The sequence below is a fragment of the Lontra canadensis genome, unplaced genomic scaffold (assembly GCF_010015895.1).
Source record: "Lontra canadensis isolate GAN:19392208 unplaced genomic scaffold, GSC_riverotter_1.0 scaffold13, whole genome shotgun sequence".
Lineage (NCBI taxonomy): Eukaryota > Metazoa > Chordata > Mammalia > Carnivora > Mustelidae > Lontra > Lontra canadensis.
In genome coordinates, this window is record NW_022631007.1 from 7,813,897 (window position 1) to 7,830,432 (window position 16,536).

At 37.9% G+C, this 16,536-nt stretch overlaps 1 protein-coding gene and 1 pseudogene across 15 annotated transcripts in view; both read left to right on the forward strand.

Annotated features, from left to right (window-relative positions):
* MFF (mitochondrial fission factor) overlaps window positions 1-7,768 on the forward strand; it is a 31,345-nt gene extending 23,577 nt beyond the window's left edge. For 12 of the 15 annotated variants that reach the window (XM_032857374.1, XM_032857376.1, XM_032857383.1 and 9 more), the window contains 3 exons: window positions 958-1,017; window positions 3,835-3,919; window positions 6,917-7,768. In XM_032857374.1, coding sequence (XP_032713265.1) covers window positions 958-1,017; window positions 3,835-3,919; window positions 6,917-7,048 — 277 coding nt within the window. In that variant the 3' untranslated portion in view covers window positions 7,049-7,768. The remainder of the gene's footprint in view (window positions 1-957; window positions 1,018-3,834; window positions 3,920-6,916) is intronic. The other 3 variants (XM_032857380.1, XM_032857386.1, XM_032857388.1) reach the window with 1 other exon arrangement.
* A 3,350-nt stretch (window positions 7,769-11,118) lies between these two features.
* Window positions 11,119-12,457, forward strand: LOC116867714 (annotated as a pseudogene).
* Window positions 12,458-16,536: the final 4,079 nt, after the last annotated feature.

Consider the following 16,536-nt stretch of genomic DNA (forward strand, 5'->3'; position numbering starts at 1 on the left):
TTAAAATCCTTACAGGGACCCTATAGTTCAGCCTCCTTTCTCTGGCTGTTAAATGTTGCTGATTACTTTTTGGGGACTTGACCAGCAACCACAGAGAGCTTTTGTTTTCTGATTTTTAAAGATGAAATTCAGTGTAAAGGTTACTCTGCTTACCTAGGTAGAGAACTAACTGTCCTCTAGAACCAAAGTATTTACTAAAACCTGAAAATCCCCACAAAGTTTTCCAGTGCACCTTAAGTCTTCATTCCCAGCTGCCCTGTATGTCACTCCTGGTTGTCTCAAGATGAGACTCCCACATTCGGTTGTACTTCTGTAATGTGCCCTAGCGTGGCCCTCAGAGCCTGTGCTTGGGACTGGCTCAGCTCCAGAACCAAGGCTAGCAGCTTTGCTCTCAAGGGCTGAGGTTTGAATGAGACACAGCTACATTGAGATATCGGTGTAAATCAAATGATTGAGGTGGGAGGGAAGGAATTATGGGAAATGGGAGTTACTTGAAATGTTCAGTTTTTGAGACAGGGCTGTTGTTACCAGACGAGCAACCAGGATCATGCAGGTGCTACTAACCGGTTGTTGACATGCTTCCAAAGTAGCTAGTGATTTTCTTTTTCCAACTAGAAAAGAGAAATTAGACCTTTTAAACAGGGTTGTCCTCTGTCTTGAATTTCATGAATTAAAATAATAGGCACCAAAGAAAATTTTTTTAATGTGCATGCTATCTTGTCACACAAGATCTATTCCTTTTGTTTTTTAACCCATGGTGAAACGTTAAATTTATGAAAATCAAAATGGAGGCCATGTAATACAAAGATTTTTAAAGTATTTGAAAGATATTATATTGTATCGCAACATACAATATAATCCTATTTGACACTTTTTTGTCTTGTTTTTGCTTTTATTTTATTACTTCTCTGTTTCCTGATTCTGTCTTGTGCCTTCTCCCGCAAAAACCTGCCTTAGACCTGTGTTGCGTGGTGGGTCTGCTGCCGCCACTTCTAATCCTCATCATGACAACGTCAGGTAAATTTTGAGACTTTGTAATTATCAGGGTAAATAGTTGACTGAAATTGTATTTTGCAGGACATAATGCATGTAGTAGGCCTTTATATTGTAGCTTGAACTTCTACAGATTTCCTCTCTGAGTACAACCTGCTTTTCTCTGAGAACAGCAAGCCTAGTCATTCATGACCTTTGTCTACTACAAGATGAAGAAAAATGCTTGACAGTTATGGTGTCTTGGGAACATCTGAGATATTTAAATATAGTTTTAGGAGCTTATAGACGATCATGCTGAAACACAGAAAAAGTCATCTCAAATCTTGTTATATGTGCTTCATTTTAAGTGTTGCCCGGGGTTCTGTCTACCATTTCCTTTTTAGTTGTTAATTGTTTGTAGTGTCATTTGCAGTGTATGGAGAAACCTTTGTGTAAGGTGTCATCTTAAATTGGGGGAAATCAGCATTCACAGTCTAGGAAGTTCAATGTTTAAAAAAGAAATTCAGTTTGAAGAGTTTTTGTCATTGTTAATTCAAGCTTTTCCCTCTTATTTTTGCTCTTTTAGCTCTTTCAGACATACTTCTTAGCCTTAGTAATTATTTCTTCCTGTCATGCATGAGGACAGATAGAATGACACATAGGAATCCTTAGGGTTCTAAGGTACCCAGATCCCTATTTCCCATCTTCTGGGGAAAAGAAATTCGGTTGGTATTCACAAATACCATTACTGTCATTTTTTTCAGAGATAATTTTGCTTATTTTAAGCAGAAATGTATGATCTGTTGCAGGAGATTTAAAACTGTCAGCATCATTTTTATGATGAGAGGAATCTGTCAAGAGAAGAGGGAAACATCAGTTTCTTAATAATACTGAATTTAGCTTAGAGGAATTGAAACCAAGTTCCTTAGTGGTCCCTTACTACTCTGCTGACTGGTTTCTTTCACAGTATTAATTCAATCCATTGTAAGTTTACCCTTGAATATTTCCCCAAAGTTAGAATTTAAGTTTGTGATCCTTTTCTCTTTCTGTGAAAGAACTTTTAAGTCTGTGATCTGACTTAACATTTCTTAGTTTTTAGTTCTGATAAATACAGCTTTTAGTTTAAGACACACCTTAAAGTAATTTTTTGTTGTTGTACCTTGAGTTACATAGGTATAAAGCCTTTGGCCATGTCCCTAGATTTCTTTGCAAATAAAGATTTCCTTTATAGATGTTTAACACCTTAATTCAAGATTTAAATTGAGTAATCCCTGTCACTTACACTTCCTTCTCTATGTTCAGCCTAGGTCCCTTTACCTTTGAAGCCATTGCTTCCCCCCCGCCCCAGCTTATTTCTCATAGGTAATCTCAGGGAAATAGAAAAGTTTTATTTTGAAGACCAGATGTAAAGAAAAGGAATCTTCAACTCCTGTTTTCTCCTCTAATCTTTTAATGATTCTTATTGTTTAAAAGAATAATGAACTCCGATATTTATATAAACCCATAGTCCCAACATCTGCTCTCTCAGCTCACCTCACCGATGCAGTTGCTCTGTCTTCAGAATATTTACTCTTATAGTGAAGAAAGGAGCGGTTAAATGGGAAAGCAAGTTCCTTTCGCAATAAAAGGAACGTTTAGAGGTTGTTCTATGTTATCTAGAGTCAGTGCACACCATCAGTCCTTGAAACTGGAGCACCTGTAGTTATCACCTACACCTACAGTGAACATTCTGTGTTCAGGATGACGACACTGGCTGGGAGCACACTGGAAAATTATAAAAATTCTGTTTCACCTACTTTATTAAAGTTTCAACAGCATATGAAACCAAAGGATTTTCTGAATATACTTGTCTTTAACATGTCTGGATGAAACTATAATTCTCCTTATACCCCTTTGTGTGGTAATGTGCTTTTTGTAATGGAGACTTGCTAGAAAGATTAGAATATATAATCCATGTGTCAACTCTCTGTGGATTACAAAAACATTACTTTTTAATTCAGTTTATTTATATTCTGCTCATTCAGGAAAGTTACTATGCCATTGCACTGAAATAACCATACAGGATTAAAATACTGAGAATATAAACATGTGAGGTGAATTGTATGGTATGTAAATTATATCTCGGTTAAGCCGTTAATTAAAATAAGCTTAAGAAGTGGAAATCCAGGCAAAGGGGAAGAACAGCATTTGTGTGTATGTGTTTCTTAGAGGTTTATTGTCATGCATTTAAAAAGCAGTGCTCTTTTAGAAGTAACTGTATTTGCAAAAGAAGTATTTCTTAATGTGCTTTCTCTGGAGTTGTTCTTAGTGGCTTTCCAGTATTATTTTATACACAGACTCTTAATGATTTATCATTGAACCAATTCTGGATCTGAACATAGTAACAGGATGTACTCAGGCGATTTTATAATTCCTCCTGTGGGAGCACAGTCGAGATAGGTAATAACAAGTAAATAAAGGGTAGAAATGGCAAGAGAAAAGGCAATAAGAAGAGGAGGAGAAATAAGAAAAAAAGATATCTTTTTTTTTTTTAGCTAGAGTTCATTTACTTTGTGTTCCCTGCCAGTGAGTCTCAGCAGGGACTCCTGCGGGAGTACATAAAGACATGAGTGTGTGGAAGAATTCCGCATTGTTATATCCTAGAGTGGCAGCTCTTAAGTCATTGCTCAAAATACTTTTGCTTTTTCCTCTGGTTTCTTTTGTTGGTACCCATTCAGATGGTAAGATATATTAGTATTTCATATTGTGAAATATCAATCTTTTGAACAGTTCTTTGAATATTACCGAACACATGACATGACTTACCAGATACTCTTAATTCTATTCTAATACTAAAATGTATTTTTATTTCTCATCTGCTAGGCATGGCATGTCACATATAGATACAACAATTGAAGGAACTTCAGACGACATGACTGTTGTAGATGCAGCTTCATTAAGACGACAGGTATTTAATGTACCAGATAAGATATAATCCTAAATTACAGTCATACGATACTTTAAATGATACGTTTTTAAGATGTTATCATTTTCTCTCCTGTGGAACCCATGAACTGAAATATTTTATTTGTCATGCTGTTTAATAAGCCATAATTGACTTTTCCATTTAAAAAAAGATTTATTTATTTATTTGTTTTAGAGAGAGAGCGAGCAAGTGACAGCAAGCATGGGATGGAGGGCATGGGAGAGAGAAACTTTAGCAGACTCCTTGCTGAGGCCAGAGATCGATGCAGAGCCCGATCTCATGACCCTGAGATCATGACCTGAGGTTAACTGACTGAGGGAGACGCTTAACCATCTGAGCTACCTAGAGGCCCTGACTTTTCCATTTTGATTAAAGATATGTTAAACCACCATTTACATGTTTTGGTCAGCATAAAATGGTATTACCAGGATGGATTGGTGTAATTCTGGCCAATAACAAAGAATCTTGGCATTTTAGCAAATTGGTATAGTCATAAATTGTTTGACTTTTGAAATTTGTAACAGTCACTTTGAGAACCTGTGTTACTCTGAGAATTCCATTTTGGAAATCACTGCTTCCATTTTGCACAGTGTCCTTATAAACACAGTTCTTGTGTTCTATGAAAAGTCCTATATTGGAACTATAGTTGCATACACACATTTTTACTATGAGTGCCTCAGCCTCTAGAATCACACAGACGCACATATGTGAGGAAGGCGGGCTCAGTGTTGTAATTGTGTCTGTGCCAAGTAGATGTAGAGGAGGAGTGAATGAATAAAGTATTTCTAAGATGAAGAAACTAAATATTTTAGCATAAGAATAAATATCATTTTAAAGATTTAATATAATAAAAGGCTAATATGAAGCAAATAATACTTTATTTTGAGTCTCACTTATTAAAACAAAGAATGCTGGGGTGCCTGGGTGGCTCAGTGGGTTAAGCCCCTGCCTTCAGCTCAGGTCATGATATCAGGGTCCTGGGATCGAGCCCTACATCAGGGAGCCCGCTTCCTCACCTTTCTCTCTGCCTGCCTACTTGTGATCTCTCTCGCTCTCTCCCTCTGTCAAATAAATAAAATCTTTCTCAAAAAAAAAAAAAAAAAAGAATGCTGTATTATAATTTTGTACATATTTTCTTATACTGATTTATACCTTGCCTATTGAAGGAAGGGCATTTCTTTGGCATTTGTCATTGAATTCACCATTACACCAACAACCTTGCCTTCCTGAAAGCGTAATAAGAGCCTCAAAGTTTTAACATCTTCTCAATCCTTAGCTTAGAGGTGAACGAGTAGAGGACAAAGATACAGTCATTATAAACAACTCACACACATTTTTGAGAATTTAAAAGTGGTAGAAAGCCAGCTGGGAAACTATGAGTTTCTGAGATCAGTAACAAAACGGAGTCCCAAGGAGATTCTGCAGAATTCACATTTGTGACCCTGGCGACATTGGAAGCTATGCTTCTGCAGCTGTCCTTGCCCTGTTGCCAAGGACCCAACAAGTTGTGCTTCACTGAGTCTAGTCTAGGGACGAGGGACTCGTGGGCCATCTGGCTCCGAGACGCAAAATGTAATCCATGATCAGAGTGGAATATTCAAAAGCTGCCTTGGTATTGATACTTCTCAGATGAGCCCAGATGAAAATATTTAAATGACTCAAGATCAATGCCAATTATTTTCATTGGCAATAAAGTGGATTGCTTAGTGTAAGAACTTTATATCCCATGGGACCAAATAAGCACTTCTCATTACAAATGGTTGGGAGAAGGTAGTCTTTACACGCTTCTTTTCTTCTTTCTTTTTTTAACTGAATTGGCTCTGGGAGAAAAGTCATTGCTCAGCACTGATCAAAAGTGAAGTACTTTTTCAGTTGTTAAAATGGTTATCTCCACCTCTACGTCTGGTTCTGCCCACAGACTCCCATTCCTGGCCCCACCCACCCAACACCCCCAGTTTGGAGCCCTCAGTCCTTGAAATGCTAAGGATTCTGCATTATGAAAATACTCTTCCTTCAACCTCTCTAATATAATGTTATTAATCCCTTTGGCTTTTATAATGTGTTTTTCCATAGGTGTTGCAGGTTAGACTCCCCAGAAAGCAGATTCTAGGATGAAGGTTTGCACATAGAGCGTTTTCTGAGGAGTGCTCCTGAGTCCGAAGGGAAGGAAAGGAAGCGGGATTGGGCAAGAGGGAAACGTTGGGCTGCAGTGTAGTCAGAACACTACACTGTTCTGTGTACTACACTGTGGCCAGCCTCCTGTGGAGCTCTGAAGCTGGGGTGACCCTTCAGAGTTGGAACAAGGGCTGGGCCTTTCATCTCTTCACTATCTGGTTGGATCCATGCTGCTGCCCCGGTAAAGGAGCGTAAGCGTAGGCAAGGCAGTCGTTCAGCCCAGGGCTGTGACAGTGAGGGCCAGCAGCCAAGGTGACACTCCTAGCAGCTGGAGAGTTATTAGCCTTTCAGTTCTGAAGGGTCTGAAAGGCAGAGCACGGGGCCTGCTCTAATAGGTTAGTTTATGAGATGCTCCCAGTCACCCAGAGAGTGGATGGAGAAGGCAATTAAAGCAGGTTAAAGATGAACAACTGAAGCTGGGTGACAGAAGCTTCTAGAAAGGAGCAGAAGCCCCCCATCCTTTCTGCTGTGCTAGGCCTGCCCAAATGTGTACTTAAACTTGGTCTTTTTGATTGGAATAGCATGCAGTAAGCAACAGTTTCCTTGGCCCACATTGAATCAGGGAAGGAAGGAAAATACACTTTTTCTGACTCAGAAATTTGGAGAAGGGAAAAGGAGAAGATTCTATCTGTGAATTTAAGCTGTCATGGGTAACGTTTTTCCTACATAGAGTTTATTTTGCTCCCAAAGAAACTGGTCATTGTTTATAAGAATTCTTTTGAAAGTCATCCTGCTTTATTAAGAACCTAATTGCTCTGTGCATTAAAGTTTCTCTTTTGTCTTTTGTCACGGTTTTTCACTTAGATAATCAAACTAAATAGACGTCTGCAGCTCCTAGAAGAGGAGAACAAGGAGCGAGCTAAAAGAGAAATGGTCATGTATTCAATTACTGTAGCGTTCTGGCTTCTTAACAGCTGGCTCTGGTTCCGCCGCTAGAGGTAACCTCAGCTCTCGAAACTCGTGTCTCAACAGCTGGAAATATAAAGCATTTACAAACTTCTTTGTTTCTGTCTTTGCATTGTATGCCGTTTTATAGTCCATGCCCTGAACATGTATTTCTTCCAGAAAGGAGGGGGGAGGGACTGATACTTGCAGAAGTCAAGGTATGTTCTCTCACTCAGCTGTAGTCACTTAAAGCAGATCTGCAGTAACAAACACCTACTTAAAATTCTCCCTTTGCATGTTTTGTAAATAGGCTCTAGTTTGTTTTTTAAAAGGAATTTTTGCCTCATCAGCCCACACAATTTATTCTCTGAATGGGAGCGAGAGTGCATAGGGAATGGATTTAGAAAAGTATCTGTAGAAGAAAAATATTACTTTATTTTGTCCGGTTTCTCAAACACTGTTAGATTGGACAGTTTTGTTAATAGACCCTTTCGCATCCACGTTTCAACATTAACACTTCTGAAGTCGAGGTCTGGTATCAGATTTGATAAAGCCAAGGCACTTCATGTTTACCAGTCACCTTCACTAAAGTAATTCCTAACATTTCCAGCAGTTTACCTAATATGCGTGTAAAATGTGCGTTCTTATTTTTATTTTAGTTTTGCAGATGGTTTTCTATAAAGTATGTTTTTACTAAGTCCCTGTGTGAATGATTTAAAAAACTACAGAATAAGGTACAAATGTAGTGTATTTAATAAACTGTCAACTAAAGCAATGTTTGTCGAAAAATTTTATTTCATCATATTGTTGTGTGAGCTGTATTTCATAGCATATTACCATTAATGAACCCGAGTCTTCTTGTCTCAGAAGGAAATAATGCAATTAATGACTTGGCTGGTAGCAAGAACCTACTGTTTCCTTTCCGATTTCCATCCCCGCAGCAGCAGGCGCTGGTAGCATTACAGGTGGTTTTCTAAGTTGTGGTATCTGTCAGGTGCTTTGGAGGAAAACAGCTGGAGTTGTGTATGCTTTTTGCATTGTAGTATTTAGCTAAGATACTATATCTCATGAACTTTAAGTGTACCAGTGAAATCAAATCCTGGGAGGCTCTAGCTCTCAGAATTATCCACCGCACCCCCAACCCTGGCCCGATTTTGTGTTCAGAAACAGAATTTTAGTTAGGTTTCGTATTTGCCACATATCTTCAGTTAGGTTAGTATTTGCCACATATCTTCAGTATCTGAATACCTAGGTGGTCAGTGTTAGGAAAGGCAGTTGAGGGAAATTCCTTAGATAGAGGTAGATTTAGTGTTTCTGTTCTTGCTTCTCTCCTATCCTTCCAAAATAAAATACTTGGAGGAAGGATTCCTGTCTTTGCTTCCTAAAGTTTACATGAGTTTGAGGATATTTTCTTTTTATCCATGAAAATCTTCTGCCTTTTATAACAGCCTAATGATATGATTATATTAATTCTAGCTTCATATATATATATATATATATATATATATATATATACACACACACACACACACACATATATATATATATTTTCTTACAAGGTAATTTCTGAATGATCCTCCCAATTGAAACATGAAAATGATGAATAAAACTAGCATTTCTTTTGCTGGGCAGGCATGAAAAGGATTCTGCTAGGGCCAAAAATGAAATAAAACAGGCATTCTCGGAGATAAGCAAATACAAAAGCTGTTTTCTCCTGTTAATTTTTACCAAACTCTGGAGACCTAGAACTTTCTCCCTTAGCGGCTGTGTGAGGGCAGGAGAATACAGTCCCACGTTTTTGGCAGGACACTAGCTCTGACAGGAGATTCCTGCATGAAGCTGGGACCCCAAAAGGCTACACCTTTGGTGAAAGGGTAACTAGGAAATCAACTTACCACCCAAAAGGGGATAATAAAGAAACGTCCCTTTGCCTTGTCACAGATATAAAAATAGAAGTGACTCTGTCACTTGAAAGCCAAGCTCTGTTATACCAGCCTCCCTTGCCTGGAAGTTGTTCATCATTGTAAGAAAGTGGTTTTGGAGTTGAGAGGAACAAATTCATTCCTGGTCCAGATGATTAAGAAACACTTGCAGATATTTGAGCTGAGCCTTTAAGTACATTTGCGTGCGTGTACACACATACACACAGGATTTCAAAAAGAGAATGAAAAAAAGGTTCCTGGGGCAGGGAACAGTGGGAGAAGAGTTTACAGGGAGGGTCAGTAATACAGTGTCAACCTAACAGGCTAGTGTCCTACGACTTAAGTACAGAACTCTACCTACAGGTGGTGTTTTTTTTTTTTTTTTTCTCTATTTCTAGGAATACGTACTGAAACAGTAGCAGGTTATTTACAGTTTGAGGGATAATTTTAGAAAAATATATTTGCAAGAGAGCTTTCCTTCCTTTCTTCTATGAATGTCTGTTTTCTAGCTTCTTAATTATGTTTGACATTGAAATTGAACTCTTTGTCTGGGCTCCAAGTTCAAAAAGGCTTAATTTACTGTAACCACTGTTTACTTACAATATGTTGTTGTGTCAATGAGTAGAAATTCATGTGTGCACCACACTGACCTCTGGAGTGAGCAGTTATAGCAGGTAGGCCACAAGCCCTGACCTTAAGGAACTGACATATTGATGGAGGAGGGTGGAAGGGAGAGGGAAAGGCTTGTTAAAGAATTTGAGGATTTGGGCGCCTGGGTGGCTCTGTTGGTTAAGCGACTGCTTTCAGCTCAGGTCATGATCCTGGAGTCCCGGGATCGAGTCCCGCATCGGGCTCCCAGCTCCACAGGGAGTCTGCTTCTCTCTCTGACCTTCTCCTCGCTCATACTCTCTCTCAAATAAATAAATAAAGTATTAAAAAAAAAAAAGAATTTGAGGATTTATAAAATGATTTTGTTATGGAGGAAGAACTTGAGATATAAGCTGAAGGATAGGGAGAGGAGCATTTCAGATGGTGGACACAGCAAAAAAAAAAAAAAAAAAAATGAAAGTGTAAAGATTCCAAAACAAGATTGAACATGGGGGTGGCAGTGAAAAAAAGATCAGTGAGCTTTGTAAATTACTAGATGTACACTGTGTGTGTGTGTGTGTGTGTGTGTGTGTGTGTTTATATACATACATGCATTTGTAAGTTTAGGTACCAGAGCAGAGATGGCATCATCCCAAAAGATACTGAACCACCGGTGGCCCCTAGGCTTTAGGCATTTAATCTATGGCAATCATTTCCACAAGACTAAAAGAGCAAAGAAATAACAGCCATTTCAGCTGAATTGTGCTGAATCTCTTTTGCCAACAATTCTCTCTTTTGCCCTCTGACATGAGAGGCTTAAGTTTCTGTCTCTTCATGATCTTGTGGAGAACTAGGGTCATCACACCCATTTCCAAGACAATGAGAAGATTGGATGCACCATCACTGACCCTTGTATTGTTCAGTCAAGTCCATGAGCAGTCATGTTCATTTCACTTGTGTTTTAATTTTATGGCTATTAGCAGTTTGGCATTCATTCAGTAAGCATTGACTCTCACTAAAAGCTAAGTAAAAAAGATAAGATTCGTTAATTCATTTAACAGAATATAATTGCCCTACTTTGTATCAGGCACTGTATTTGGCACCGAGTATACCAGGAGTGAATAAAAGAAACATCTCTGGACTCATGGAGCTTATGGTCTTATGGGGGGAGAGTAAAATTTAGGAAAAAAGCACAAATAGAAGTGCTGTGGCCATTGTGATGAGTATTATCAATGGCAGAATGCTAAAGGAGAAAGTTAAGGGAAATCTTCATTAGGTGGTTAGGGAAGGCCTCTCAGAAAAACGTGATGGTTGTGTTGAAGTCTGAAGGATGAAGAGGACTTAGCCAGAGAGGAGATGAGTGAAGCCTAGGGACTAGGCAGAAGAGACACCTTGCTAAGGACTGGAAGCAAGAAAGAGGTTCCTCAAAAAGTTAAAGATAGACCCTACAACCCAGCAATTGCACTACTAGGTATTTATCCAAAGGATACAAAATAGTGATTTGAAGGGGCAGCTGCATCCCAATGTTCATAGCAGCAAAGTCCACAATAGCCAAAATATGGAAAGAGCCCAGATGTCTGTCACTGATGAATGGATAAAGAAGATGTGGGATGGAGTGCGAGATCCGCTGCTGCTGAGGAGAGGAGCGTCAACAGCAGCACCATGGTAGCTCAACAGAAGAACCTTGAAGGCTATGTGGGATTTGCAAATCTCCCAAATCAAGTGTACAGAAAATCAGTGAAGAGAGGGTTTGAATTCACTCATAGTTGTTGGTGAATCCGGACTCGGGAAGTCAACATGAATCAACTCATTATTCCTCACAGATTTGTATTCTCCAGAGTATCCAGGTCCATCCCATAGAATAAAAAAGACAGTACAGGTGGAACAACCCAAAGTTTTAATCAAAGAAGGTGGTGTTCAGTTGCTGCTCACAATAGTTGATACCCCAGGATTTGGAGATGCCGTGGATAATAGTAATTGCTGGTAACCTGTTATTGACTACATTGATAATAAATTTGAGGACTACCTAAATGCAGAATCTCAAGTGAACAGACGTCAGCTGCCTGATAACAGGGTGCAGTGTTGTTTATATTTCATTGCTCCTTCAGGACATGGACTTAAACCATTGGTTATTGAGTTTATGAAGCATTTGCATGAAAAAGTGAATATCATTCCACTTATTGCCAAAGCAGACACACTTACTCCAGAGGAGTGCCAACAGTTTAAAAAAACAGATAATGAAAGAAATCCAAGAACATAAAATTAAAATATATGAATTTCCAGAGACAGATGATAAAGAAGAAAATAAGCTTGTTAAAAAGATAAAGGACTGTTTACCTCTCTCTGTGGTAGGTAGTAATACTATCATTGAAGTTAATGGCAAAAGGGTCAGGAAGGCAGTATCCTTGGGGTGTTGCTGAAGTTGAAAATAATAAACATTGTGATTTTACAATTCTAAGAAATATGTTGATAAGAACACACATGCAGGACTTGAAAGATGTCACTAATAATGTCCACTATGAGAACTACCGGAGCAGAAAACTGGCAGCTGTGACTTATAATGGAGTTGATAATAACAAGAATAAAGGGAAGCTTACCAAGAGCCCTCTTGCACAAATGGAAGAAAGAAGGGAGCATGTAGCTAAGATGAAGAAGATGGAGATGGAGGTGGAGCAGGTGTTTGAGATGAAGGTCAAAGAAAAAGTTCAAAAACTGAAGGATTCATGGGGCGCCTGGGTGGCTCAGTGGGTTAAAGCCTCTGCCTTCGGCTCAGGTCATGATCCCAGGGTCCTGGGATCGAGCCCCATATCGGGCTCTCTGCTCAGCAGGGAGCCTGCTTCCTCCTCTCTCTGCCTGCCTCTCTGCCTACTTGTGATCTCTGTCTGTCAAATAAATAAACAAAATCTTAAAAAAAAAAAAAAACTGAAGGATTCATAAGCTGAGCTCAAAAAGAATTTGGAAGCACAGCACAAAGAATTAGAGGAAAAACGTCGTCAGTTTGAAGACGAGAAAGCAAACTGGGAAGCCCAACAATGTATTTTAGAACAACAGAACTCTTCCAGAAACTTGGAAAACAACAAGAAAGGGAAGATCTTTTAAACCCTCTATTGACCACCAGTTACGTATTAGTTGCCAATATGCCAGCTTGGACATCAGTGTTTGTTGGATCCGTTTGACCAATTTGCACCAGTTTTATCCTTACTGATAGATTTAACAGCATGACAAAAATTATTATTTTTTTGTTCTTGATGGAGATTAAGATGCCTTGAATTGTCTAGGGTGTTGTGTACTTAGAAACTAAAAGCTCTAAGTACCTTTCCTACATTTTCTTTTTGTTTTTTGTTTTGTTTTGGTTTTTGGTTTTTTTATTAAACAGATGTCTTCAATTTAATGCAAGAAAACATTTTACTGTTGTACAATCATGTTCTGGTGGTTTGATTGTTTACAGGATATTCCAAAATAAAAGGACTCTGGAAGGTATTCATTGAGGATAAATTGCCATAATATGATGCAAACTCTGCTTCTCTATGATAATTATAATGCAAAGGTTCCATTCAGTACAGCGTATACAATAATGTAATTTAGTCTAACACAGTTGACCCTATTTTTTGACACTTCCATTGTTTAAAAATACACATGGAAAAAAAAAATCCTATATGCTTATAATGCACCTAGAGCTTTTTTATAACAACCTTTTTTTGTTTATTTGTTTTGGATTCTTTAAATATATGTTATTCTCATTTAGTGCCCTCTTTAGCCAGAATCTCATTACTGCTTCATTTTTTAATAACATTTTATTTAGGTATTTTCCATATATTGGCCCTGCTAAAAATAGAATATAGCATCTTTCATGTGGTAGAAACCAACAAGGAAACTTTCCTTTAATTCCCTTTTTACACTTTATGGTAAGTAGCAGGGGGGGAAATGCATTTATAGATCATTTCTAGGCAAAATTGTGAAGCTAACGACCAACCTATTTCTACCTATGTGCCGTCTATTTATTTTACTAGAAATGGGAATCATGGCCTCTTGAAAAAAAAAAAAGTCACCATTCTGCATTTAGCTGTATTCATATATTGCATTTCTGTATTTTTTTTGTTTGTATTGTAAAAAATTCACATAATAAACAATGTTTTGATGTAAAAAAAAAAGAAGATGTGGGATGGATGGATGGATGGATAGATGGATAGAGAGAAAGATACAATGGAATACTACTCTGTACTCTGACAACTATAGAACACTTATGAAAGAAATTGAGGAAGACACAAAGAAATGGAAAAACATTTCATTCCCCTGGATTGGAAGAGCAAATATTTTTCAAATGTTTATGCTAAAGCAATCTACATGTTCAAAGTAATCCCTATCAAAATAATACCAGCATTTTTCAGAGATAGAATAAACAATTTTAAAATTTGTATGGAACCAGAAAAGACCGCGAATAGCCATTACGTTGAAAAAGAAAACCAAAGCTGGTGGCATCACAATTCCAGACTTCAAGCTGTATGACAAAGCTGTAATCATCAAGACAGTGTGGTATTGGCACAAAAACACACATAAGTCAATGCAACAGAATAAAGAAATGAGAAATAGACCCACAACTCTATGGCCAGCTAATCTTCGACACAGCAGGAAAGAATAGCCAATGGATAAAACACCGTCTCTTCAACAAAAAATGTTGGGAAATTGGACAGCAGCATGCAGAATAATGAAACTGGGTCACTTTCTTACACCACACACAAAAACTCAAAATGAATGAAAGACCTAAATGTGAGATAGGAATCCATCAAAATCCTAGAGGAGGACACAGGCAGCAACCTCTTTGACCTCAGCCATGGTAACTTCTTCACACATCACCAGAGGCAAGGGAAACAAAGGGGGAAATGGACTATTGGAACTGCATCAGGATAAAAGCTTAACAGCAAAGGAAACAATCAACAAAACTAAATGGCAACCAACAGAATGAGAGAAGATATTTGCAAATGCTGATGGATAAATGTCTAGTATCCAGAATCTACAAAGAATTTACCAGACCTAACACCCAAAAAATAAAAACTCCAGTTAAAAACTAGAAGACAGGGACAGACATTTCTCCAAAGAAGACATACAATTGGCTAACAGACACATGAAAAAATGCTCAACATCACTCATCATCAGGCAGATACAAATCAAAACCATGGTGAGATACCACCTCACACCTGTCAGAATGGCTAAAATTAGCAACTCAGGATACAGCAGATGTTGGCAAGAATGAAGAGAAAGGTGAATCCTCTTATGCTGTTGGTGGGTACAGCCACTCTGGAAAAATAGAGTTTGGAGATTCCTCAGAAAGTTAAAAATAGAGCTACCCTATGACCCAGCAATTGTACTATTAGGTATTTGCCCAAAGGATATAAAAATGCTGATTCAGAGGGGCACATGCACCCCAATGTTTATAGCAATATTATTTACAATAGCCAAAATATGGAAAGAGCTCAAATGTTCATCAACAGATCAATGGATAAAGAAGATGTGGTATAGACATATAATGGAATATTACTCAGCCATCAAGAAGGATGAAATCTCGCCATTTGCAATGACATGAATGGAACTAGAAGGTATTATGCTAAGTGAAATAAGTCAGAGAAAGACAAGTACCATATGATTTCACTCATGTGGAATTTAAGAAACAAAACAGAGGAACATGGGAGGAAAAATAAAAACAAAGCAGAAGACAAACGATAAGAGACTTAACTATAGGGAACAAATGGAGTGTTGCTGGAAGGGAGGGGACAGGGAGATGGGGTAACTGGGTGATGAGCATTAAGGAGGACATGTGATGTAATGAGCACTGCATGTGATATGCAATTGATGAATCACTAAATTCTACCTCAAACTAATAATACGCTTATACATTAACTCGAATTTTAAAAAATGTTTTTAAAAAAAGAGCTGATGAATAAATGGATGAGAAGGACATGGTTCCTGCTCCCTCAAATTTTCTGGTAGTAGTGGACACACAAACATTTATGTTACATTGTGACAGGTATGATAACAGTGGTCTGGTTAAGTGCTAGCTTAGTTTGTTGGAATCCTGCACCCTGGGTAAGTTTTTTCAAGTAAGAGACCCTGAAGCTAGACTTCAAGGATAAATAGGCCTATAAAATAGGAGTATATGGAGAAGGTCTCTATACAGCAAATAGATTCAGAAAAAAAAAAAAATGCCTGTGTGTGCTTCTGATGTTACTAATTTTGGGGGGCAGCTATAATATAGGTATTAAAAATTATTTCTAGAAACTTAAGCCCAGTAAACATAAATAATTGAAGTAAAATGCAGGAATGATCACATTCAGATAATTGGATTTTCAGTTTTGTCTGTCATAACATTTTAATATGGTAAATACATGTTTTTAAAATTCTATCTTTTAAAAATTGACATGTATAGAAAGCAGCTTTTGAATCCAGACTGGCACTTTTTTTTGTAGGCATTTATTTTTTTTAATGTGGAAGAATGCAAACAGGAAAATAGAAGAGTATAATGGATTACCATATACCCATCACCTAAATATAACATTTTTCCATAGCTTTTGGTTGAAGTATTTTAAGAACATGATATTTCCCCCAAAACAGAAATATACATTTCTTTAAAAATAAGAACATTTTCCTGTGTAACCATAAAACCATTGTCAGTACTAAAAATGTTAGCAATAATTCTTTGACATCACCTAAACCAATCTCCCCCCTCCCTCCCTCCCTTCCTTCCTGCCTGCCTTTCTTCCTTTCTTCCTATCCCTTATTTATCTATCTATCTAAGTAGGCTCTACGTCCAACATGGGATTTGAACACATGACCCAGAGATTAAGAGTCATACATACCTCTGACTAAGCCAGCCAGGCTTTCCCCTAAACCAATCCTTGTACAGGTCTCCCCAGTTACCCCCCAATGAAATGAGTCTACAGAATACATTTCATTGAATCCTGTCTCTTTGTTTTCTTAATCTGGAATAGTTCCCTCAGCCCATCCCACCTTTTATTTTTCCTATATATTTTCTTG